The sequence below is a fragment of the Zootoca vivipara genome, chromosome 7 (assembly GCF_963506605.1).
Source record: "Zootoca vivipara chromosome 7, rZooViv1.1, whole genome shotgun sequence".
Taxonomy (NCBI): domain Eukaryota; kingdom Metazoa; phylum Chordata; class Lepidosauria; order Squamata; family Lacertidae; genus Zootoca; species Zootoca vivipara.
In genome coordinates, this window is record NC_083282.1 from 17,288,212 (window position 1) to 17,315,759 (window position 27,548).

At 40.4% G+C, this 27,548-nt stretch overlaps 1 protein-coding gene across 2 annotated transcripts in view; it reads right to left on the reverse strand.

Moving 5' to 3' along the window:
• Positions 1–1,140: 1,140 nt before the first annotated feature.
• NTNG1 (netrin G1) overlaps positions 1,141–27,548 on the reverse strand; it is a 210,248-nt gene continuing 183,840 nt past the window's right edge. The window contains exons 9-10 of one of the 2 annotated variants that reach the window (XM_035123309.2): positions 25,831–25,968; positions 1,141–2,467 (exon numbers count right to left, since the gene is read on the reverse strand). In XM_035123309.2, the coding sequence (XP_034979200.1) occupies positions 2,232–2,467; positions 25,831–25,968 (374 nt within the window). In that variant the 3' untranslated portion in view covers positions 1,141–2,231. The remainder of the gene's footprint in view (positions 2,468–25,830; positions 25,969–27,548) is intronic. The other variant, XM_035123311.2, reaches the window with a different exon arrangement.

A 27,548-nucleotide genomic window follows, 5' to 3' on the forward strand; every position in this document is an offset into this window, starting at 1 on the left:
CACCCAAAGGTTTTGCAACAATAGTCAATATATCTGATATCTGACAAGTGGCATTCAGCCCTAGTCAGTTGCTGACATGTATCCATCAGTGTTTAACACTACTGGAGACCTGACATGCAATACCAATCAGTGTTTGATAGTTTCTAACACATGGCAATAAACAGCAACAAGCACTTCATTCCGTATCAACCAGTATGTGCACCGAAGGTATCTACAAAGGTTCTCCTGTGAGTGCCTCTGTCTTCATAAGTGGGAACTAGAAATATGGCCTTCTTGGTTGTGGCACCCTGCCTTTGGAAATTCCTTCCCAGGGACTTGCCTAGGGCCTTCATCTTTGCAGTGATGAAACTTGCATTCTCTTGGCTTTTTCAAACTGTTAAAAATGCTGCTAGAAGCTGCTATTCTAGTACCATTTTGATTAATTGTTTATGATAGTGTTTTGTTCTTTTATCTTTTGTCAGTTATTCTGGGAACCTCTTTGTTGAAAGCATGCTATACAGTTAACTAATTAGATAAGTTGACTGTATCTGACATAGTAGCAATCAGTATTTGGCAGTTTTGCATAGATTACTTATACTTAAGTACTTTATATTGCCTTCATTCATTTAATCAGTCCAAATATTTGAATGCTGAATTTTCATGTCATATTTTGACTTGTAAGTTTCATATATTGAAGCTTGACTTTAAAAAATCAACATCGAAATATGAATTGCGAACATTGACGCTTCTACAAATTTTCATTTCAGCTTTATAAAGCTATTTTGATACATGTTATATGAGTTATATGTATTGCTGTGAATAAATTAGTTAGCAGAAATTATAATAAGTATTTTGACAGTTGTAAACCGAGGCATCCTACCCATAAGTAAGTCCCATTGAAGCTAATGGGGCTTGATCCCAAGTAAGTTGGTATAAGATTGTAGTTAAAATGAATTGATTAGAAGGAAATGAATTGAGCTTGTCTGCCAGCTGAAACATTATCTACCATGGTCTTGCCACTCATAATTGCCATCTCTGAATCATTTGGGGAGTTTTCTTTCACATCCATCTCATTGTGTTTGCACAATTCTGCATTTGAATTTCTATTCCATCAACCTGGTAAAATGCAGTTAAGAAATTGCAGTACTAATCCCTGAAATCGTTTACGCAGGAATCTTTATTCTCTTAAATCTTCCAGTGTTAAAGCAACAGAAAACATTTAGAATGTCCTTTGGTGGAATCTTATTACACTTGCTATAATATGTAAACTGATATTCTTTGATGCCAGCACGTTGCCCATACAGAGAAATCTCTGCACAATTAAATGAAAAGCGAAAGAAAAAAGAAATAAAAAAGAGGATGAAAATAAAAAATAACTTCCCCCCCTTAATCTGATTAGGATTAAAGTACATTAATAAATTGTCTGTTAACACAAATTGGCAATAATACAAAAAATCTACGTCTTACGTTAGTCAAGAAAAATAACTTCATTTGAATACAAAAGGATAAATACACTCTTTTTTTGTCCTATAGCCACTCTTGTACAGTAGGTCAGCACTGCATGAACTTGATGCAGTGCTTCTAAAATATACAAGGGTATGACTGGCTTTAGATTTATTGAGGAGGGAGCTGGTACACATGTGCATTACTAACATCAGACAAAGAAATCGTTCAACCAACAAGGGTTACAGAGCAACGTTCACTAAAGCACAGTTGGAAAGGGAATTTCAGGGGCTGAAGCAGGCCAATATGGCAGCTTTGAAACAGATTTCCTTATACCCACAATGCACTGACAGCAAAGAATTGCCTCTATTTGGTTGGTCCACACACTGGGAAGAGGTACAGTTGCGCACCAGATTGGAGGAGCAAGGTTTTGTAGTTTCTTTCTTTCTTTTTGTATTCCCGTCTGGGGGTGGTTACGAAAGCCTTTTCGATCCCGTGTTAAGCTTTTGCAGCCGTGACTTAGTAGTAATAGTATTGGCAGCTGCTGACTTAAGCTTGAGTCAGAAAATAACAGTCTTGACTCGCTGGGTTCTCCACAATGGATAGATATGGCTTAGTTCGTTTGGGCCTTTATAGAGTCTATATATGTGTGGAGATTTTAGTTTCCCCCCGTTTTATGTTTTTGAAAGACTTATTAGCATCTGCTTGCTGCTGCTGCTGCAATTTCTTTTCTCCAGATTTCCTGTGGCATGTTCTTTTTTTGTTTTTCTTTTAAGCAGTCTGAAGTCGATCCTCCAAAGCTGGGTTGCCTAGAATATGAGAAACCCACTTAATCCTAATGGAGCAATAAGTGGTAATAGGAGTATAACACGTGGTAATGATATTGCCCCTTGCGCAGAGCTTTGACTGCAACCGTCTGGGTCCATTTCACAACTCCGCTTCTCACACAACACACCAGTGTAGGCTGCGGGGCACTGGCAGCGGACATTGTTGTGGCACGTTCCCCCATTCTGGCAAATCTGAAGTTCATTGTCACATACGTTTGCTGCAAGGAGGAGTGGAAAGAGAAAAGCATAATCAGTGTAAGTGACTTGGTTATGACAAGCAATGAGGAAAAATAAAAATAAAAGCATTGGTTCTTCAACTCGCCCCGCCCCCAAACTCCAATAATTTCAGTACTTGGTGCATTTACTTGTGAGTAGCTTTGCTAAACCCATGGTAATTACTCACCAGCAAATGTACTGAAGAATGTGGCATGAGAGTGGTGGGCCTGCCTCTTTGGTCATGAATCTCTGTGACTTCATCCCCTCACCTCCCTGAAAGGGTTAGCTTTATATACGCAGCCTATAAGCAGTCAAGTGTTTGCCCCCCACAGCCAGCAGTTATGCACACTGAATGTGCTGGTTTTCCAACTTGTGTATAAACCAACCTGTGTTACAGCTCCCAGCTGAAGGCTTAAATTACCTTCCCATGTTCATGTTATACCAGGGTTACCACAGACACTGGTGTTCAGGATAGAACACGCACAAGGTTGCCAGTCTGGGATACATATAATCTCATGCGGGGGGAGGCATCACCTTTTCCTCATGGTGAACATAAGAAAGCCAGACATGCTGTCCACCAGCCTATGGCAATCTGCTTAAGTTCAGTGATCAAAGGGGAAAACCTAGACCATTTTAGACTGTGGAATTTTGCACTTGTGTATTGTGCAGATTTATCCAAGCTATGCATGCAGAAAAAAATTACAGTATAGACTTTCTGGGACTGTACCACTATAGACAGCAGGTGTAGGATCACATGTTTGAGCATTCCCATCCAGAAAATGTAACATGTTAGAGAAAAGGTTACTAGTCCAACTCACTCCCTGATATGCCACTTTTCCACACGCAGGAAAATGCTATTGCCCCACCTACAGTGGTGGTACGGTCTTGGGAGATCTATGCTTCATGAATGTTCTGAATGTGACTTGAAAGCTATGTGAATATGCCCAGAGATTACACCACTAATTCAGCGCTAAAATTATACTGTGGCATAACCCTGATGAGATGCCCATGAAGAAATCTTCTTGGGTGCATGTAACCAACACTCAAAAGTTATAAATAATTAGGTGAATAATGGAAAACCAGGCATACAGTTCTGTGTAACAGGTGGCTCTGTGTGTTTCCAAAATCTGTATATACGTTGGTAATCATTGCTTTAAATGCAAACTATAGAGCTGAGATTCAAAGAACAGTGAGTGGAAGGAAAATAGCACACAGCACTTTTCTGCAAATACATGCAGCGCTATAAATTGGTAGGTTCTATAGCAATTCTCCAGCTTGTGCAAGAAGTTGAATTTGATACTGCACCAAAAGAATAACAATTGTGGTTTTACGCTGCAATCCTAACCCCATTTACCTGGGAGCAAGCTCCGTTGCTTTCAACGGGACTGGCTTCTGAGTAGAAATGGTTAGGATTGTGCTGTTTGCTTCATCTTTCTCATACAAACCTTCTGTGTGCTATGTGAAATAGCCATTTTGTTAGTAGAAGCCTCCCTCTGTGGGTAGAAGGGCATTGATGGATCCAACCCATTATGTTTACCATGCTCACATTAGATTTTTGTTGTGAGATGGCAAAATACACTAGTCCACTTTGAATTATTGGAGACAGTGAACCTGGCTCAAATAAACTCAGTCACAGGCACATAACAGGATCTTTGAAGATTTCTCTGCAGCAGTGCCTGCTCCTTTAACTCAACTGATTCCTTCCTTTGACTTCTATGCAATTCTTTTGAGCGTCTATATAAATTCCAAGTATTACTTGCATGTAAATGACTTTCTTGGATGGAAGCCAAAAGCTTTAAGCGGCAATCCTATGCACCCTAAATGGGAGTAAGCCCAGATTAACACAGTGGGAGTTACTTCTGAATGCACATGCATAGGATTGTGCTATCAATATTACTGGTAGCTTTCTCCAGGCTTTCGGAGTGAACATGTGTGCGCTTAAAGAGGGCAGGCAGGGCAGAGGGGAGCATGCAAGTCCTGATCCCAACCCTCCCATGTGGACCAGCTGCATTTCAGACCTCCTTTGTCTGGAGAGGAGAGGTCTGAAGGGGGATGCTAAGCATACTCATGTGCCCTGATACAGTCTTCTCCAAATGCAGGAAGTTCTGAAGTGAAGGCAGCATGTCCAGAAACACCGTCACCTCTCTCTACTTCTAGCCCACACAAGCATTCAGGTGAATGCTTAATCAAGGCTCAAGTGCCCAGTTACACGGACAGAAATGCAATGGGGATTTTTTGGGATCAATGCCTACTTAATTTGTTGTCAGATTGCAGGCTCACAGTTATTCAGTATCCAAGTAATTTTATACCTTTGGACAGGGCCAGCCCAAGACATTTTGGTGCCCCCCCAGGGAAGAAGGGGTGAGTGAACATTGGTATCAGTATCTGCTGTCCCTGTGGATCCTGCTGCCTGAGGCAATTGCCTTTGAGCTGGGCCGGCCCTGCCTTTGGAGTGCCTTACAGGTGCAGTTTTCCTGACAGACAAGGCATAGCAAAGGGAAACACCATTGACTCTATATGTTGTCATACAGAATCTCTATATGTTGTCATTATTATTATTATTATTATTGAACTGGAATTATTAATAGTCATATTTATATACAATGATGATATTTGCAGCAAACAGGACAAAACTTGTACGTTAACAAAAAGGCAACACTTAGTTGCCGAAAGCAAAATACCAGTATGAGACATGATGCCATTACACTAAGCGAACTTATCTGTAGAAGGTAAGCTGAAAGCACGAGGAGGATATAGCAGAGCAATGAGAGCATGCTTCTGGGGAATCTCATAAGCAAGTGAATAAAGAAAGAAATAGGACAAATTTCCCCCTTTTTAAAACAACAACAACACCAAAGTGACTACTAGACACAAGACAACAATTAACTGAGAAGTACATATGTCACATTTTAAAATATTTCTTCCTATGTATATTCTCTTCCTTCCTTCCACCCACCCACCCAGCATGCATTCTCTGTCCAATCTCTTGCTAATCCTTCTTTTTTTTATGATATATTCTAAAAGGAGTTTAAACACTCAAAGTACGAATCAAATAAATCCCCCATGGTCTTCTTTATCGAGGGAAGGCCATAGCTCAGTAATTCAATGCATGTTGTTTAAGCAGAAGTTCTCAGGTTCAATCCAAGACTCCATTTCTAGTTAGAACAATCTCAGGGAGCAAACCTGAGTAGGACTAGGAGAGCTGCTGCCAGCACTGGGCAGGATGGACCAAACCCTGACACATATATAAGGAAGTTTCATGTGTTCGCTATATTCAAATCAACAGAGGTTGCAGCAACAAGTAGTGCTTGGTGGAATTGCTTATAAAGCATGCCCTTTGTTCCCGATGCACAGTTGACTTCTAATTCTGTTCATGCAAATGTGTTGAATAATAATGCTCTTTCACTTCCTCTCCAGCATACCGTGCCATAATTAACAGGAGGGCAACCAACAGGCAGCATCTAAACATGTTCTTCCTTCGTCACCTTCCTCTGTGATTCCTTTTACAGCACTAATGTATTTTTTATGACCCGTTGACACAACACTGAAATGCATCCACAGTTTCTGATCTGTAAATGTCACAACTGCATATTAAGCCATTATAAATGCTGCTTGCTCAGGGAATTGTGATGATGATGACCATATGTCTGCATTTTAGACTTCTTTAATATAGCACACTAGACGAGCCTAATTGGGCATATTTATATTGCAAATATAAACCAAGAGAAATAATAAACCATAAAGCAAGTCTGATGAGATTTCAAGTCTGGGAAAAGATTGCAAGCAGCAACAGAAGAAATAAATGCAGAATAAGGAACTAGACTTTTTCTTAGATACTCATAGCAATATTATATTTTGTGAATTTCCACATTTGTTTGGAAATCTTCAGACTGGTTCACTCAAATATGTATATGCATCTAGATTAATAAATTGACTCCAGTGAATACCATAGCATATGTTGAGTTCTATTTCTGTTTGTGGTGCTGGGTGTAAAGTGATGCATTTCCAACAGCACTGAAAAACAATGCCTTTGGGGAGAGAACAAAGATTTGTGCTGTTGATAAAAGATGTGTCTACTGCTTTGCACTGCAGTCACATGATCAGCAATTATTATTCCTTACAGTCTATACCCTCAGCAAGGCTGTAATCCTATGAACACTTACCATAAGAGGTATAGTTCCATTGACCCAATGAGACTATTTTGGAGTAGACATATATAGGACTTAAGTGTGCATAAGGTAGACTATGCTGCTTATATCTAATATTCTGCTTATATCTAATATTCACATATGATCTTTGGCTTGAAAGAAATAAAACTTTTGTAGAAAACTCCAGCTGCAAAATCCCTTAAAAGATTCAGCATGTTTGAAAAGGGCAGCTGTGGTTTGGTGTTTCTTTGTTTCTTTCTAAACTGGGCAATGCCAGGCATGGAGTATCAATGCAATAGCATGGATATTGATCATTACTAGCCTTAAATAATTAAATGGGAAACTAATAGTTAATTAAATGCCCTGTCATAAGCACTTAGAGCGCTATATAGAAAGGATACTAGTAGCTTGACCCATGGTATGACATGCAAGCCAAAAAAGTGAAGGCAAATTCTTATCTCTATTCTTTATCTTTGATGTTTGAGTGAAGCTGGTGAGTCATCTATACTCTTCAAACTTTGGCTACCGCCACAAATTTCTTTCTTCCTTGATGACTTGTCTGCCACACAAGTTGCTTTCACTCACACCATCAGACAGAAGCAATATTTGAATAAAAGGACATTTGGTAGGACCCGTAGTAAATAGCTTCCAACTATGACTGGTTCACGGCAGATTAGCAAGCACAACAACTTCAGAGGCATAATCACAACACTGTAGCACAAATTCACGTGTTAGAAAATGGCAGTATAGATTCACAAGAAGCCATTTTTTTCCTAATCCCAGTGTCATTAATATTTGCTAATCTAGCAAAAAAGAAGGAAGAGTTGTTTTGATCAATGTATGCTGCAGTGAGAACAGCGTTCTTGGGCATGTGAATCCCTTTCACTAACAGGGAAGAGATGCAACTGAGATGTATAGTACACTAGTGGAGAACCTCAGAGTGTCTGGGGATGCCACAGCTTCATATGGGGCCAGATAGGTCAAAAGTAGCTTTCATGTATTTTATGTACCTAAAACAGGATTCAAGAACAAAGGTCTCACCATCACATGACAAAAGCTGATAACATATTGAATAAATATAAAATACTGAATACCAGTAATAGACTGGTGCAAGCCATCACTGGTGCAAGTCCATTATTGGACTGTGCATCACTCCAATAAGGGGAAGATGCACAGAAGCACACTGTGCTGGCGTACTTTTACAGTTGCATAGAAAGGTGGCAGTTTGTCATCTACAAGTGAGACAAGTATCACCTGATGAAATCCCTGCTCCCACACGGCTATGAAATGCACAGAAACCTTGCTCTCATTAGCACTTAATAGCTGGGACTGATGGATTTCCACATTTTGGCAATGGGAGATGTGGGATGCAATTGCTAGTGGCCTCCTGGGAAAAGCAGCCATTTCTTCCACTTGGTGGCTGATTAATGCCGAAGCAGCTGAGAAAAGGTGGCATTTGAGACTGACCCAAAGTGTTAAGACTGAAGGGAAAGGAGCCACTCAAGGCAGACACCCTATAATCATTATAGCATAATGGATGACCCTATTAAAGATTATGAGAGTCAGTATACTATATTTAGGTGCTGCTGATTGCAGGCTTTTCATGCTTCTTAACATTTCACCTAAGGTTTTCCCGACCCCGATTTTGAATGAAGTCACGATTCCAGCAATATGGACTGGAAAACGAATGTAACAGCTTCTGATCTCTGGCACAGCAGTAGATCTTCTAAAAAGTGACACTCATGTGGTGGATTAGTACACACACACACACACACACACACACACACATTATATCATTTTTCCTATTTTTACAATGTGAAATCATGTGAAAGAAAGCTATATGCTGCTACGAAAAACAACCACTTACTCCAACGCTATGGAAAGAATGAATAATTATAACATGAAGACTAGGTTGAAACAGAAACGTCCCCCCCCGTCCCCCCCATGAGACAAAAAAAGTGAAAGTAATGGTCTTTGAGAAGTTGAAGTAATTAATTGCATATTAAAGGGGGTGGGGAGTGCTTAAGAAAACTCAAGATCAGCCACAGAGCTGGAGGATGGGTGCCTCTTCGACTATTGCATCTGAAAGGAATTTGGTAGCTACCCATTTAATTTGAAACAAAGTTAATTCAAAATCATAAAAACAACTTAACAATATTGCCCAAAGGCAACTCATTGCTGAATAACAACTCGATCCTACATGTGTTTACTCAAAAGTAAATCCCAATGCATTCAGTGGTCTTATCCCCAAGTAAATATTCATAGGACTGTAGCATAGGGCTATGCACACTTAATTTGGAATAAGTCCCAGTGAATTAAATCAGATTATTTTCAAAGCATCACACATAATGACCTTCTGTAAGTATTTATTTGAAGTTATACTAGATCTCTGGAGAATGAGTTTTGTTTTGTTTTGTTTTTTTAAAAATCTTACAGTTGTTGGCGTAGCAAGTTATTTTAAGCCAGTTTCTGATCAGGATCCACCGGCTTCTGAAGAGTAAGGCAGTGGTGCCATGTTTGATGATGACCCAATTTTGGGCTAAACTATGAAATAGGATCAGGACTGTAGTAATTCATATAGACTCTGCTCCATGAAAATATGGGAAGCAGAAACTTATGTTTGGATTTTCTCATTCAGAATGTTTGCATATGGGCAATGTAAGTCACAATTTAGAAACCTCAACACTTCCTAATATGTTCAAGGTGGGAAGGAAGGAAGGAAGGAAGGAAGGAAGGAAGGAAGGAAGGAAGGAAGGAAGGAAGGAAGGAAGGAAGGAAGGAAGGAAGGAAAGATCTTTTGAGACCAGGGGTATAGAGAAATAGACTTAAAACTATTCTGTATCTGCTGTGCTCAAAAATGTTATGAAATCACACAATCGGTTCCAGAGGTGTGTGACAGTAGAAATGCAGCTACCAAGGACTTTGAAATAACAGAAAAGGTAAAAGAGTAAAGGAACAATATCCAGCAATGCACAAAAGAATAAGTGGGCACTCTCTCCAGACAGAGATAATAATCTCACATCATATAGTCGTTTTGACAGGCCTGATAGAGGATAACAAGAGATTGCTTTCTAAAACGGACAAAATTGAAAATAAATCCAGGATTAGGCATTTTAGAATTACTGTTGTCCCAGAGGGGATGGAGCCCTCCAGTTGTTCTTAGGCAAGGGGAGGCGCGGTTAACTAAGCTTGTGCAGTTGTCTGATTTAGATCAAGTGCTTTCAGGAAGAAGATTCTTAAGGGTGGGAAGGAATCCTCAGCTCCAGCCATGCCATAAATCCTTTTGATTGCCTTTGGATACCAGGCAGTTCATAATACAGTCCCCAAAGCTGCTGGAGTCACCTGAGGGGTACAATCAGTTGGTGAAGACTGGGGAAAGCTGTAAATGTGATAATGAAGTTCAAAAGCATGAGGCTGGTAATGAAAGGCCAAAGGAACTGTGCACATACGGCTTAGAGATAAGAAAACGAAGGGAACATAGTAGTATTCAAATGTGATAAAAGATTCCCACAATGAAGGAGAGCAAATGTTTTCCTGTTCAGCTTTAGGTTGGACATTACATATATCTATATATGAAAATCTGTACCAAGTATGCAGTAACAGGCCGCATGAAAATGTAGATTCCTCTTCCCCGAAGGTACTGACAACCTAATTTTTTTTGATGGAGGAAAGCCACATGTCATAACACAGAGCCTTGGGCAGTCTTAAGAGAGTCAGGAGTATGCAACCAGACCAGAAGACGAAGTCTTTCTAGTAGGAACGGCAGTGATTTGGACTGCTTGGTATGTTTGAAAGGGAGAAATGAATCTCATGTGCCTCTACATTCTTTTAATGTCTGATGTTTTATCGTATTATTATTATTATTATTATTATTATTATTATTATTATTATATCTTTTGGGAGCCGCCCAGAGTAGCTGGGGAAACCCAGCCAGATGAGCAGGGTATAAGTAAATTATTATTATTATTATTATTATTATTATTATTATTATTATTATTATGGTTTCAATCAAAATTCCCATCTGCCCACCCCACTGCTTCTACTATTAAGAAGCCCCACCCACAACTCCCTGCCCTGAGAACACACTCCTCCTTTCCTACCCGTGGCACCAGAGGTTGACATGGTTGGGCACTTGCCTCAGGTCTTGGAAGGGCCTACTGCCAGCACTACTTAGCTCCTTCTCTGGGTCCCACTTGAAACTGCAATGCAGGGATTGCAACTAAAGAATCCCTGATAGATAGCCATCCAACCTGTTTTTTTTAAAAAACCTCCAAGGAAGTAGATTATACGCTTTCCAAGGTAGTCTGTTCCACTGCCAGCTGCCAGCTCTTGCTGTCAGAAAGTTCTTCTAATGTTTAGTCAGAATCTCATTTCCTGCAATTTGAATCCATTGGTTTGGGTCCCTCTGGAGCAGGAGAAAAGAAGCTTGCTCCATCTTCTATGTAACAACCCTTCATGTATATTTTAGGATGGCTATGAAATCACCTCCTCAGTCTTCTCTTTACCAGGCTACACATACCCAACTATGAGTTGATTGACAGATGAGAGGCCTTGCTCACGTCTCGGACTTGTCCTCCTGGACAAATCCAGTTCTCCACTCCACCCTTGATATAGTGGATGTAATTAGGTTATGATGCTATAAAGATATATGACTATATGATGATCACTGAAGGCAACTAAAGTCAGTTAAAGAAAGTGAGGGCAATGACAATGTGTATATTTCTCAAGGACGGTAAATTGTGTGTGTGTAGAAATTTTTGAAATGGATTCAAAACTAGATAAAACAATAGACTTTTGATAAAAGCTTTTGTTCTCATCAGTAATTATTTATTTCCCAAGAATTCAGTTAGTAAGGTGGTTTCTTTCAACTAGTCTCATGAGTTGGGTTCAGGCTTGTGAAAAATGTGAAATCTATCTCACTGTTCTCCATAAAATGGCTGTTCTGCCACCTTCATTTCAGGACCAGCTCTCAGTAAACTGCCTCCATATTATGTGAATATTAAATATAGCCTTGTGTATGCAACTTGGGTGCACTGTTTACTACAGAAGAGAAAAAAGCATTCAGTACACAGTATAAACCCCCACAGTTGGCAATGAGAGTTTATGGGGACCTGATCTCTGGATTATAGCTATACAATTCCCCATTTTCTGAATTATTAACAAGCGTGCAGATAATACTGGAGCACAGCTCTTTTATGGAAACCTTGCACTGGGGTGTGATTAGAGGGTTACTGAGCAATACGGTGGGTTTCCGTACAGACTCTTGTCTAATACCACATTCGAAAATTGTATGCTTGACTTAAAAGAGAAATTTGTTCTGGCTGAGCTATATATGTACACTCCAGTTTTTTTGTCAGGGAAGAAAAAAAAACTGCCCTACACATTTTAATAAGTAGATTAGAATGGATCCAAAGAGGTAAGTCAAGTCTGTTATGTAAATTTTCACGTGAGATACCTGCTGTGCATAGCAAAATGCTTATGGAAATGCTTTGAAAAGAATTATTCTACATTTGGGTAGCTAAAAGAGAATCCTTTGGATTTGGATTTCCTCAAAATGAGAAAGATATTAGATTTCTGTCTGGATTATCCATGCCAATTAAAAACTTTAATTACTGCTTCACTTTAGTGTTGTGCATTTTTTGGGGGGGGGGCACTAGAAGCCAGTCCTATTTTTAATAATGCTTTGGCTTTGAACAAAATGGCAGTTTATTGTTTTGACAATTTGTGCAAATTCCATTTTAGATTTCCCTCCTCCCCACTAAAATAAATCACACAAATTGGGATTTTACTTGATGTATTGATATGAGCTGAATAGAAGCAAAGAGGCCATTTTTCCACATTATGGCTTGAAATTGAATAGGTTATCAGTTAATTTAAATGTTATGTTTTCTGGGGGAAACCTAACGAAAAAGCAGTAGGAACACCAGTTACAAGAGCAGAATGTGGCACAAATGAAAAATTAAGTGAAGGAATAAATAAATAAAATATCCAGTTTATAACTGTTGTTTTATGATCTCCATATTTTATATATATATATTGTCATCCACTGCTCTGGGTTTGAAGGGAAGAATATAAATTTAATAAATGCATTTAATGAATAAATGAATGGATAATTAGAATATGGCAGAGCCACATGTGCAAGCTCTTTGTATCTGGCTGTAAACCTTGCTTCCAGCTAGGAGGAAAGGACTGCATTCTTGGCCTTCTCCATAGGGATCAGGGATTGCAAATGTGGTTATGGTGATATAGGCAGAAGGCCTTGTGAAATACATCCTGTGTTGCTTTACTCGCGGATGAATGCAAGTTTAGGGGGTGCTCTCCACAGAACAAGATGTCCCTTTTCAAACCCTCAAATTTGTATGGCGATGGAAGCAAGGCTTAGATTGACAAACTCCGAAGAATTATCTGTGGAGGTTGCAAAGTAAAGTAAAATTATAATATTACTTTTATGAACCAAGCTAACAGGTGGAAAAAAATCAGGATTTATATTAGTTATGAGGCGCAATACCCCCTATTTGCTTTATGTGTGGAAAAAGGCAGGTTATTTATTGCTACGTCACTGTGCCAGCACTGTAAAATATAAGGTGAAAATAAATAATCTCTTTATTGGAATGCCTCCCACTCATACCTCTTTAAATTATGAAATGGTATTTAAGATTTATACGTTTTCTTATCAACAAAGACTTTTAAATAAGAAGCAAAATGTTCACAACATTTTCTCTTTTAAATGTTTTCTCACAATATTTTCCCTTTTAAATGGCCCACCTGAGAGGTGCTGGAACTGAATTCTGGCTGGGGAAAAAGCCCTGGTTCTAACATAGTGAAGTTGCTCAAGGCTCTCAAATGATGGCTAGAACTTTAAACACTTTTCAAAGGAAACAGAGAAGCCTGGTTCTTCTCAGTATCTGTACTGTAATCTACAAAGGGAATTGTTTTATGGCTCTAGTGGCGATGAAGAAGCCTCTTTCAGTAATGACCCCAGCTGCCTTTCTGTTGCACAGCAGTTTGGCAGTTTGAAGAGCCTGCAGCTGCCATTGGTGGAAATGGCAGGTCAGATTATCCAAGGGAAGAAGGGGGAAAGGAGTAAGATGTGTAGGGAAGCAATACTGGGAGTAGAAGTGCTGGAAGAGAACAGATAGGTGGAACAGGGGGGTGGGGAGAGTGCTGTTGTGCTCAGGCCCTGTTTGTGGGCTTCCCGAAGGCAGCTGGTTGGCCACTGTGAGACCATAATGCTAGGTTAGATGGGTCATTGGCCTGATCCAGAAGGATCTTCTTAGTTTATCATGTGTTTGAGAAGCATATTGGGAAAGACCAGGTTGGTAAATACGGCAAGGATCTGTCATGAGGAAAGGAATCTGAAAGTCACATAAAACTTTATATTACAGGCATGCAGCTAAACATTTGGTGGTACCTCGGGTTACAAACGCTTCAGGTTACAAATGCTTCAGGTTACAGACTCCGCTAACCCAGAAATAGTACTGTACCTCGGGTTAAGAACTTGGCTTCAGGATGAGAACAGAAATCGTGCTCCGGCGGCGTGGCGGCAGCAGGAGCCCCCATTAGCTAAAGTGGCGTCTCAGGTTAAGAACAGTTTCAGGTTAAGAACGGACCTCCGGAACGAATTAAGTTCTTAACCAGAGGTACCACTATATACTGCACGGTGATAAACTAAACACGAGCATATCATGTATAATAGCTAGCTTGTTTAAAGTGCTATGGGTGATGCCCTGGTATTTGAAAATTGTGAATGTGGACAGGGTACATTTTGGGGTGATGCTGTTTGACCTTGGGTCTGCAATTCTGGTATGTTTTTGTGCCAATGAGACTAAGTTGTGTCCCTTGTATTGCTGCGTGAGAAAGCTGGATGAAGAAGAACATATTAAACTGGCACAGCTGCGTTGATGTTAGGTATGTCACAAGAGCACAAGCCTATATGTGCATACTCAAAAGTAAGTCCCACTGAATTCAGTGTGGCTTACTGAGTATGTGTAGGATTGCAGCCCAATGCTTCTGTACTTGTGCCTGTTAAAGAGGTTTAAAAATCTCTTCTACTATTGGTACAAGTGGGTGACTGGGCTCAAAGATACCGACCCGTTTACATTATAATATCCAGCAGCTCCTGCCTTATTCTCCAAACCCAGTCTTAGTTATTGTGGTTGGGGAGGGCCACATATAGTGAAACTGTCTCTCCACAACTGCCTTGGAAATAAGAATTTTTTAAAAGAAAGAAAAAAACCTAGACAGTAACAACAATTTAAGTTAAGCATCTTTTTCACTGAAAGAGGACTTCACATTGTGACACCAAAATGGCTACTTTTCCAAATTTTCCACAGTGCAGCATCTCATTAACTGAACACCCTGCTGAATAATCTCCTGCTGATATATAATGAGGATATAGTGTGTGCTTCGGCTCAAAAGCTCCTTCAATGGCCAGAATCAGTGTATCTCTGCATATGTATCCTCTGCCAGGGGACATGTCTGGGAACATGTTTGAGAGATTGCGTGTTCCTGTTTGTATTTGGAACGATCTGTCCGTAGCTCTCAAAAATGCAGTTTGTTGCTTCACACTTATGTAGCCCAATCCCATGCAATATTTACTGAGATGTAAGACTTAAACGGTTCATAGCACTTAATTCCCGGCTAAATGCTAGTAGTAGAGCTGCTTTAATTTTTCTTTTTTGTTGCCAATGGTATTTCTTTGTTGCTGTTGAAATAACCTTAACAGATGCAAGTAAAGAGATTCAGACTGCAATCCTATAACCACTTACCTGGGAGGAAGCCCTATCTGTAAAATCAGTAAAGACTGTTTACCATTAACAGCGGGTTCCTATCTGCACACCTGGCTGACTCCATCATCAGCCTCAGCTGGCCGCAGGGGTCAACGAGATTTACCACTGAATTTTATTTGAATTGGCCAATCATGGCCATTTGGGTGGGCGGGGCTCTGGCGATGGACCCAGGCTTCACTCTGGTCCACTGCCACAGCATTTAAACCAGCTGCACTGGGAGCAGTCAGCAGTCAGCATGAGACTTCCTTGTGGAATTGATGAGTCACAATATTCAGGCCCATGGATCCTGGGCTAAAGAATTCCCTTGCCCACAAATTGGGCCTGCCTCATAGCTACTGCCACAACTTTTTGGTGGAAAGAGGCATTGGATTGGATCCATAGCCAGTAAAGGAGACCAGGGGGAAGGTTGTGTCCGAAGGCCCAGTCAGGGGCCAGTGAGCCATAGAACACCCCACATGGTGACCTGGTGGGTTCGCCCTATTTGATTTGCATCATTTGGTGGTGGTGGTGGTGGGAATTCTTTAGCCCAGGATCCATGCTTGCTTTCTGATTGTGGCCCCGTTGTCATTTGGGTAGTATTGTTATATAGTATTTGGCAGTAGGTAGTAGAGTTGTGGGGCGGGGAAATAGCTGTCCACCTTAGGTGAAGTTGCTCTGCCACCAGACTTGCCACAAACTGAGGGGATCTATCCATGGACACACCGCATATCTAGCAACATTTCTTTTTAATGATCTTGACTTTTTAAAAAATGCAATGGGGTTTAATATTAATGACTTCTTTATTTCATATGTATTCATATCTGGCCTTAATGCCAGGTTTATATATTGCTGGATTGTTGGGGATTTTTTTGTACCTGTTCTAAGTCAGTGATGAGCAAGCAGTTTATACAAATTTCACAACTCCTACTGAGGACAAACTTTTACAGTAATGTCTGCCCACCTGTCATTTCACAATACCAGCTGCCCATGTCTACTTTTGCTCAAATGAGCAATGAATAATTCTTCTCAATAAACAACATTATATTTTTCCCCTTCAATAGATTTGCAGTCCAACGTAGCAATTGTTGTTTTAATCTTTCAAGCTGGTTTATTTCATGCACCCAATAGAAGCTCTGTCTCTTTCTGTTCTAAGCTCCCTTTGCATTTTCATTCCAAGCTACTTCTGATTGCCGTATCTTGTACTGAAATATTTATTACCAAGCTATCAAGTATTAACCACTTAAAAATTATACTTTCTGAAGAGAAGAAACAGGCTCCTCGTTTAACTTTTTATACATTCATTATTGTTTGCATGCTACAGAAGTGCCAATAACTCACATGTGACCCTGCTGATAAAGCAAGATGGCTCTTTCCTTGGACTGTAATTTTTGGACACTTATGAGTGGGTATATCTAATATTTCACCATAATTTGAGCGAGTATCCTCTTGGAGTTTCCTGGACTAAAACTGAATCTCTGGCTGTGGGGATGGGATTGCAAGGATATGGATGAACACATAATGAACATATGAAGCTGCCATTTGTCTGAAAACTTTCATGTTAAAGGTCAGGACAGAATACATAGCTGCCAAGTTATCCCTTTTTTAAAGGGATTTCCCCTTATGCTGAATAGGCTTCCTCGCGAGAAAAGGGAAAACTTGGCAGCTATGAGAATATTTTGTAATGCAATAAATGAAATCTAGCCCAGTGCTGTTCTGAGTAGCAGTGGACCCCTAGGTCTGAAGCAGAAAGGGGGCTTTTCCCAGCCCTGCAGCCAAAAGTTATTTTAACTGGAGATGCTTGGGACCTTCAGCAAAGCTGAATGCCTCTCCTCCAGCATAGTCAACTTCATCCGAACATTATGGGTTGCATCTAACAAAGTCATCCTGTTAGTTCAAGAACTCCCTTTCCCTCTAGATTTGGGGGTGGGTGGAAGGCGCACAGGGAGAGGAAGTCCCTGATGTGCAGGAGGAAGTCTTTGTGCTAATGGGACAACAGCATTGGATACAACTGTATTTTTTTAATTTGGGGAGAGGGCATGAAAAACCCTTTCGGTTTCTGCTGAGACCATCTAGGGGAGTTGACAGCCTCCTAAGAAACGGTCATGCTTCACTGGGACCATCGTCTGAGACATCTACCTCAACAGATGTGAAAAATTATGCTTCTTTGCCTATACAGTACTGAAGTCTTACAGGTAACTGTTAGTTGCATTTCTAGTATGGTGCCCCATTACTACATCCATGGCAACACATTATACTCTGACTGATGTAAGGCCAACATATGAGGTTGTATGAAAATGAAGTGGGTTTTTTGTTTTTTTTTAAAGATCCATAAGAACAGCATTACTAAAGCAGACCAATGTACTTCCTGGCCAGAGTCAACTTATTGAACCAGCCCCTGGGACACATTTTGTTCTCCAATTGGCATGAAGCCCTCATATAATAACTCCACTACATTGCCTTCATTTAAAAGAGTTGATGGTAAATTCATAAGTGCAGCTTCAGGGCATCATCACATTTTTCCAACTTAGAATGTTGCAACAAGTGTCAGACATGTTATAAAAGTTTCCCATGTGGCTAAATTAGTGTTTATTTGCATCGCAACAACACATCATAGTGAGAGCTGAACAAATGTGCCATTTAACTCACTACACTAAAACAACCACTACACTTTATTGATAATATTTTGTCAAATGTAACCAAATAAAGTCTTTCTGTTTTGCTTTGTTAAAATGAGATGTATTTAGGCCATCTTTATCAAAAAAAAATGTATTACAGATTGTTTAGAACACAGTTTAGAAGTATGCACAGGAATGTAATTTGGGATCTCTAAAAGATAATTTCCTATGGAGATCCACACAAACCTGATACCATTATTCATTCACTTTCCCTTTCAAATCAAACTATATTGGTGGTATCATAAAATAAATAATGCTTAACACTTTATCTAAATGTCCTCCACTTAAATGAAAATTTTCACAATAGGGCCACAGACGTTCAGTGTTTCATGCCTGCATCCCTAATTCAGTTTAGTTGGGATAAAAAATGCACAGTAAGTAAAGGATGTGATTTGTAACACCTCCAAATAATGAACTATTCCATTTTACAGGCAGAATGAAGTCACACATGTTAGGGGGCAAACATTTTACAGTTTTACATCCCATTGAGGTCATACATGATCTCAAATGCATAGAAAGGTTAAATACATGGTTATGAGTGAAGTGAAATATCTAAGAGAACTGAGCTGATAACTTCCAGACATGAAGTTCAATTCAGTCATTAATTCATTATGTGGCTTTAGGCAAACCATTGCCTTTTAATCTTGACCATTGCCATGCAAGCCAGCTATCTCAGCACTTAATATTGTGCAGAGTAGTCGCCTGAACAGTGTTTGAATGTTGCCCCAAGTGAAACTTGCAAATATCTCTGCCTTCAGTGTTAATAAAACCACATCCTCTTCCTGTTCCAGGCTGGAGTCTGTGGGTATATTCCAGTCAGATGTGGCGAAATGCAATAAAGGCAGATAAGAGTCAGGACCATGGAGAGCTTCCCAAACTACAGGCTTAGGCCAGACACAAGACTCAGAGGCACTGGAAGTGTTTGGTGTTGACTGATGCTTTATACCAGGGATAGAGCACCTATGGATCTCCAGGTTCCACAAGCCCCAGCCAGCTTTTGCCAGGGGAGATGGAGTCATGGTCCAGAAATATATGGAGGACTATAGGTTGTCACCCCTCCTTTATATACTCTAGCAAAGAAGTCTTGACTTCCTGGAAGGGAGCCTTCTTGGAGGATAAGACATCTGTGTCTTCTTATGCAGACATGCACTCCAGCCGTTTTGGAAAAGCTTTTGCTCTCACTTGACTTAGGAGCATGGATGTGTGTGTGTGTGTGTGTGTGTGTGTGTGTGTGTGTGTGTAGTGTTGCCAGCAGCTTTAGAGAAAAATCCTTTGGAAACTAGGAGAGAGAGCAAAGGTGCCTCATTCAGAAACAGAGATGGAGGTCTCACTGTCACATGGAAGCTTCTACTGGGGTCACTGCTTTAGAAGCTGCCTCCTGAGTAGTTTAAAGGTAAAGGTAAAGGGACCCCTGACCATTAGGTCCAGTCGTGGACAACTGTGGTTGTGGTGCTCATCTCACTTTATTGGCTGAGGAAGCTGGCGTACAGCTTCTGGGTCATGTGGCCAGCATGACTAAGCCGCTTCTGGCAAAACATAGCAGCGTACGGAAATGTCGTTTACCTTCCTGCTGGAGCGGTACCTATTTTTCTACTTGCACTTTCTACTTGCACTATTTTTCTACTTGCACTTTACGTGCTTTCGAACTGCTAGGTTGGCAGGAGCAGGGACCGAGCAATGGGAGCTCACCCCGTTGTAGGGATTCGAATCGCCAACCTTCTGATCGGCAAGCCCTAGGCTCTGTGGTTTAGACCACAGTGCCACCCGCGTCCCTCCTGAGAAGTTTAAGATTTAGCAATTCTCACTCTGATTTTCCCCTCCCCCTATATTTCCTAGTCTCTGTTTGAAACATAGGAATATGTGATATTACAAATGAAAAACTTAAAAACTGTTACATAGTCATTTGAATGCATTGAAATGTGCAACAGATTCCCTCCAGGTGAAATGTTAAAGCAGGTGATGTGGCACATTTTTCAAAGTTGTTTCTATCTAAATATCAGAAAAAGAAATCCTTAGATGTGCAATGTCATTATTTATTTGTCTGCTCTTTTTTGTTAATATATTTGCCAGCTAGTAGTGTAGAATCAACACAGATAAAAACAAGGTATAGGGTGCTGATTCTTTGGTATAAATCCTACATTCACAAGGGTCATCTCTACTACCATAAGAAAGGACATTGTAATAGGGATACAGGGAATATGTAAAGCCCCCTTGACTTTTTTTTTAAAAGAACTTACTAAAACTCTTTGCTCCCTTCAAAATTCCTTGGGATTTCTTCTGTGTAGGAACCTTCAAGTTTACCATAAAATGTTGCTGTAGGTAAATTTGGTGGCAACCCTGGTCCCAGACCCTAGCAGCTGTGCTTATTGAATGGACAGTTTCACCCCCTTCCCCTGACTACCAACACGTTAGCAGATAACACCCACTGTCAATTTTCAGTAACATCTTGCATCTATGCTGTCTATGGTTACAAATTTGCCTTGAACATTTCAAATCAGTAAATCAGTAACAACTTTATATTGCAGAGGTCCATGGATGCATGTGATGAATTAGGTGTCCTGTGGCTTGTCTTCTTAACATCAAATTAAAATAGTAAGTAAATTCTGTAAAATAAGATATTGCATGAACATTCTTGGCCCTTGAGGCATAATATTAATAAATTAAATCAAATGGCAGCAGACATATACAAAAGAAATAACCTAAACAGAATCCAGAATTCTGCAGATCTGCATGAGTTGTCAGATGCTGTAGCCCATGCAGTAACTTTCACAGAGACCTCCTGTATTGCCATGGCACACAGATGTTATTATGCTGCACTGATACAGGGGGTCTCCTTGGAAGCATGATACAGATTTCTAACACCAGAAACCTTACAGGTATAGTCTCATGTAGTAACATCTAGTTGAGCCTTGCAGAAGCAGATTGCATATGCAGATGAGAACTTGGCCTCCAGGGGAATGTGCCGGAGGGATAGTTCTTGGGCAGAACCAGAGCTCTGTAAGGTATGTTTTAGATGTATCCGCAGCCACCAAGGAACCACTATGCATCCCATGCAATTGGCAGCTGTATCTGAATGACACAACCATGTGAGCAGGGACAATTGCATAGATTCATGACAGAAGGCCAAATTTCAAATTGCATGAGGTTGGTGTACGGTAACAGCAAGGACTCCTCTTCCACATGCATATGCCTATTGTAAATACAGCTTGCGTTGTAGGGTTCTCTGGGCGGGGCCATTCCCTTTACCATGACTTCACCCCAAAGGACCTTCCACACTATCCTTTGTTTCTGAAATCAGCCTCACTGTCATTTTGCATATCCACCAAAGTACCTTGACCCCAGTTACTGCATTTTGCCTGCTAGTAACACATAATCTTGTTCCCCTCCTCTTTCCTCTTGCCAATTAGGTTCCACTTATTTATTTGCTGTCTCTCACCACTCCTTCTGCCCCAGGCAAAAACATACTACCAATCCAATTTACATGCTGTTTGCTTCGCCAATTCTTCTTCCTTCAGCAGAAGACTGCATAGTAATCAATATTTATATCTTGCAATAAAACTGTACATTTTGTTGATGTTAAGCTTTTGACTTTTATCAAAGTACTGATTTTCTAACATACTAGTGCAAAATGTAACCTCTCCATTGCACACTGTCTCTGAGCTAAATATCTCATTACATATGTTTGTTGAGTTCATTTGCATGCTTGGATGCAAGTGTGGCTGAGGCCATGGGCCCTTATATTTCTTCATTCTCTCTATATATTATACCTTCCATTGGACATAGCAATGCATCTCTCTCTCTCTCTCTCTCTCCCCCTCCCACCCACCTTGCAACACATCTCACAGCAGACCCACTACCCCTCCCTTCCCTGTTGTTGGGTTCTGCCTTTAAAAAAAATACCCCCCCCTTCTGCATAACACCAGTTCTCTGGCTCTGTCTTCATTAACTTTGCCCATGCTACACATATTCTACTAGTTGTCATTAAAGCTTAGTTTCAGCTGAGACAAGGATTTATATTGAGTGTATGCTTTGCATGCTCATGCAAGTAATCTTTTGGGAGACTTTATAGCACATTAGAGAGATGTTGCTGCTGTTGCTGTTCTTGTAATTTTCTGTACTACTATAATAAATTTCCTTGAGAAATAAATGAAGTGAACATGAAAGGAGCTGATTATAAAGTTTACAGAGTCCTGGACTGAAAAATAGGGAATCGGGCAGAAGACCTATAGGTAGCACAAGCTGACATCAAAACACTTCAAAATGCATGCTAATTTGAAGGCTAGTTCCCGGTAAAATATATACAATTCTTTTTAAAATATTTTATGGAAAAAACACCTCCTCAGATTTTCTGGCTACTCATCTGTCTGTCTGTGAACCTCCTGTAGCCTCCTCTGAAACCCCTAAGTAAACTTTTTTGGAACAGGGTCTATAGCTTAACTCAATCCAAAGTGATGATCAATTGAAAATGTCAGTGTGGATTTAAGCAAATCAATAGCAGCTATTTTTACATGCCAAGATCCCAATCTGGTAGCAGTTTTGGGCAACTATTAATGTGTAACAAATGGTGTACCTTGATAGTGATTCATTTGCATGATGTCTCCTTTGCTAAATTAAAGTGTAAGAGGGGTGGGAACCTAGACTAATAGAATGCATGGGTATCAAGGTAAGTAGAGATATGAGCTGTATCCAGCACAGCAATTTCTCTTTAAAAACACGCAAATGAATTCAGAAAACATTTGGTCTACTGAGTACTCTGGGAAAGTGTAAGTTGATTTGCACCTTCCTTGAACTCTATATACTGCTCGGGGTTTCAGGACAGATTACAGTATAAAAACAAATCAGAAACAGTACAACAGCAGCCTTTCAGTAACTTTAAAATATATCAAAATCTAACTGGATGTTACAGCACTGACAAATATTTAGATTCAGGAAAATGATGTTTCAACTGGTGTTGCATAAGCATCGGGAACAGAACCAGTGTTATCAGGGGTTGTTGCTTACCATAACTTGAACCTCTGCCAGCAGCTCAAGTTGCATATTGATTTGCCTTTAGGCTAATGCTGTATGCAATACCCCCAACTTAACTGAACTTAAAATGGCGTTTGTTTACATTTGTCCCTTGTCGTGGAATCCCCACTTTCCTTTACTCCCTTCTGTCTCTGCGGTCTCCCACATTATCAAAATTTAGTATATGATGCAGTCAAAGTCAAACACCTTAAAGTGCCATATTTCTATGGGAGATATAGACATACATGCAAGTTTAGAGTTGGAGTAGCCTTCCATTATGTTTGATAAATGTATAATGAGTAGAAAGAAGGGACTTGCATTCTGAGGGATGGTGGTGGTCTGAAATGAGAGGCCATTCAATGAAGTCAGGGGTTCATACAACAGTATTTGTTAGATCTTGTGGAACCTTCAGCAGTTGCACCAGGAGCAAGGATGTAGCATTAAGATAATATCAAGAGATTTCCAAATGACATCTAGTTTAATAGTGTAATACCCCTACATTCAAAGCAAGCTACCAGGAAGAGTGCCAGAGGCTGGCAAGTTTCCCTTTGCATATGTGCCAAAGCTACAAAACTACTGAAGGACCCACCAGTCCCCAAACTATTCTTGCACTGCACTAAGTACTTGAGACAGATGGAGGTTGCATGGGACAATTATTACTCTGCAGGAACCCACTTCCAGATTAAAGGGGTGGGGGAGGATGGAGGGACAGGATATTGATGCTAACTTGCCTAAAGGTTGCCCAAATCCTGTAACCTTTAGTACACCATTGTAGATTTAGGGCGCACCCTAACTTTAGAAGATGAAGGTGATTTTGCATGCTTGCTGGAAGATGAAGGGAAATGCACTTAATGACCACAGGGTGGAACTGGCAAATAGCCAATAAACAAGGCACAAATGGAAATACATTTGCGTAAAGCACACAACATCAAGTAATGAACACATCAAATCAAAGCTTGTTCTTGATAATCCACTAATGGAGAGCTAGGCAAGATGTGTTTAATGAAATGTTTGTTCTGAATAGCTCACTCTGCTCCAGAGACTTCCACTGCAAGACTATAGAAGTTGATGAATTCTAATTGGATAATTGCATTTCACCTACCTGAAAATTCATTCTTGTTTCTACTCAATTAAGCTCCCTTTTTTTTGCACCCACCCTGCACTGCACCTTCAAGGACCAGGATTCCTGCACTATATTGGCCCAGTGGCACAGGTAATATTTCCCATGCTCAACAATGGGTGTGCCCCCTCGACTCATATACTAGTCCCCCTTCCCTCTTCTTTCCTACTTATAAGTCCTGCTCCCTTTCCTTTTCTAGTATATACTGGTGTTAGCATTATTTCTACACTGAGGTTAACACTTAACCATAGTTAGCTTTAATGATGGTTTACAAACCTGCTTTAAAGCTCCAGTTTAAAGCTAACCATGGTTTGCATTATATTTGAAGAATACTATGTTTGTGACTTTGAAAAGTGTTACATCTGCACAGGGCCATGGCTTGGTGGACCACTTGGTAGGCAGACCTTTACTTAGGAGCTTCTCTGTGTGGGCAACCTTGGGACACAATTTCATATGGTCCTTGGCCTAATTTCATGTGAGTGACAAGGAGGAAACTGGAGAAAAGGGAAAGCTCTGTCCCTGCCAATATTAGGCTTGGGCTCCTCCCAGGCTTTGGTCACATCCATATACATTGAAAGCACAATTTTACAATTTTTAACAGTCATGGCTTCCCCCAAAGGATCCTGGGAACTGTAGTTCATTGAGAGTGCTTGGAATTGTGGCTCTGTAAGGTGTCTCCATCTTAATGCCCCTCAGCACCCTTAAGAAATTACCATGACTTATGCCACATTAAATATGGTGTGTGACCTTTGTCAGTGCCTTCCAATGGCTCCCATTCTATTAAATCTTTGCATGTGACAACCCCCCCAGTAGATTACCCCCTCTCCCAAGTGACTGCAAACCCTCAACAAGGGGAAAACCACACATTTCCCACTCCTGCTCTGTTGGAAAAATGAACAAGTAGCACTGTATTATTGGAGCGATCCAGAAAAATATTTGCTACATAGATTTGTCTCCTACAGTTCAAACGAACTTTGTCACATTTCTTCGTATTCAGTTTTGAATGGTTAGACAATAGATAGTAAACCAGAACATCCACAGTTAGGGTTTTATAGAGCATGGAGGGGGAAACCGTGCCCTTCCAGATTTTGGTGGACTACAATTCCCATCATTCCAGACCATTGGCCATGCTGGCGGGGGCTGTTGGCAACATCTGGAGGTTCCCTAAGCCTGGTATAGAAAGTAACAGCTCAATATATTAATTAAAATTTCTAGGGTCTAGGAAAGGGCAATGCAACGAAATGAATGTACATGCACAATTCTTCTCGCCTTTCTGTTTTCAATATGCCTTTAGAACAAAGACACTGGTGATATAGCTTATCATACTTTAGTTGATTGTAGCTGACAAGGTGCATATATGTGCTATCTTAGTTAAAGGTTTCTCCAGGCATTAGCAGAAGGAAAGGGAGATGGCACTGCACCTATGCAGGATGTTGAAACGAAATAAATTGCATAGCCAATTTGCTACCTTTTGAGTGCTTTCATTAAACTTCAGGCTGAAGGAGTTTTGAGACCTTGCAGAAAGGTTTCTCTTTTTTTTATATAAAAAAAAGTGCTGAGGGACTGCACACATTGGCACACAGAAGCGCAGGCAGCAAAGCGTGGGGAGAAGAGGAGGAGGAGGGCAGATGTAGGGCAATTACTTACATTGACAACCCTGGTTGTGCCAGTTATATCCCCGCAGACACTTATCACACTTAGGCCCTGTTGCTCCCTGCTTACACTCACAAATTCCTCTTTCATTACAGCGATCATGGACTGAGCCAAAACGGCTACAGTTACATTCTGCAGAAACAAGACAACACATATGAACTTGGTACAGGGGTAAAAGATTAAAAGTCATTCATTACTGATAGGGGTAACAGCAGCCAAGTTTAACCATAAAGGAAGATGGTTTTATAAGGGCAGACTGCTGGAAAGTCCACTTGCTCATTGGTTTAGAATGGGGTTTCCCAAACTTGGGTCTCCAGCTGTTTTTGGACTACAATTCCCATCATCCCTGACCTAGGGATGATGGGAGTTGTAGTCCCAAAACATCTGGAGGGCCGAGTTTGGGAAGCACTGAGAATATCAGTCTTCAACTGATGCAAGGGGATCCATAACTGAGTCATACCCCCAATCCAAGGTGGATCCCAGCAATGACTCCATTACAACACACAACAAAATTTATTTTTGTGTGTTTACTTTTAATAAAGAAAATGACAAGGGAGAAATGAGAAAGATATGATAAAAAGATTGAAAGTGGGTCCTGTGTTGCAGTTTTTTTGATTAAAGGTGGGTCCCTGCTTGAACTACTGAAAACTACTGCTATACATTTAGGGTGGTATTCAGTTAAGCAGTTCTACTAGTGTAATTGATTTTTGCTGCGCAATGAAACTTTGCTCCCTCCATTTATCCTGAGGCTTTCTGAGGTCTTCCCCAGCCCTCCAGAAGGGTCTCAGCATGTTCTTTGCAGGCAGAGGGTCCCAAATTCAATCCCTGGCACCTATAGGTAGAGCTAGGAGAGACCTTTTGCCTTGAAATGCCAGAGAACCACTATCAGGCAGTAAGCAAGCTGGACTAATGGTCTGGCTCCCTAGATTCCAAAAGTTCTTACATTAGTGGAACTGTTTAGTTGGGATACCACCCTTAATGGCACATTTCCATGGTGGTATGAGCAGAAAATTAGCAGAAATAAAGCGAAGAATGAAGTTCTCAGAAGTAACTAACTGTGACAGCACTTACAACTTGGTCTTCACGTTTTTATATCATTTTAATGAACGTTAAGACAGCTTGGTATTTCAGGAAACATCAATAGACCATCAAGTTAAAGCTCGTTTTAAATTATTAAAATAGGTAAGACTCCACACTTGATGCTGAATATTTTCTAAATGGCAACATAAATGCACTTTACTAATTTCCAAGGCAGTCTTCCTTTATGTTTATGGGCATGAGCTTAATTTATTCATGGCATTTTAGTGATTGGAGTTTACAGGCTGTATTTTTCTCTCTCTTGCAATGTTAGTACACCTTTTAAGTTATGCCACAATATCCTACTTGAGAGAACTCAATGGGCAGAAGATGAATGACAGTGTCCCAGAGCCTTGGCCAATAATAACTTAAACCTAAGCCTGTCATTTTTGTTGCCGCATTGAATGTAAAAACATACAGATGTAAAATGCACAAACTTTGACCATATGGATTTTTGTGATAATGTGTGCCTTATAAAAACCACTGGATCAGTTTTATTGAACCTATTTTGTTTTCATATTTTATTTCTAGGAAATGTATGTTCTCATCTGGCACTCCTATTGGTTCTAAATCTCTGGAGTGCTTTGTTGCAGGGAGGGTGCTGCTGCTGCTGTGATAATGGCAAGCCAGATTCC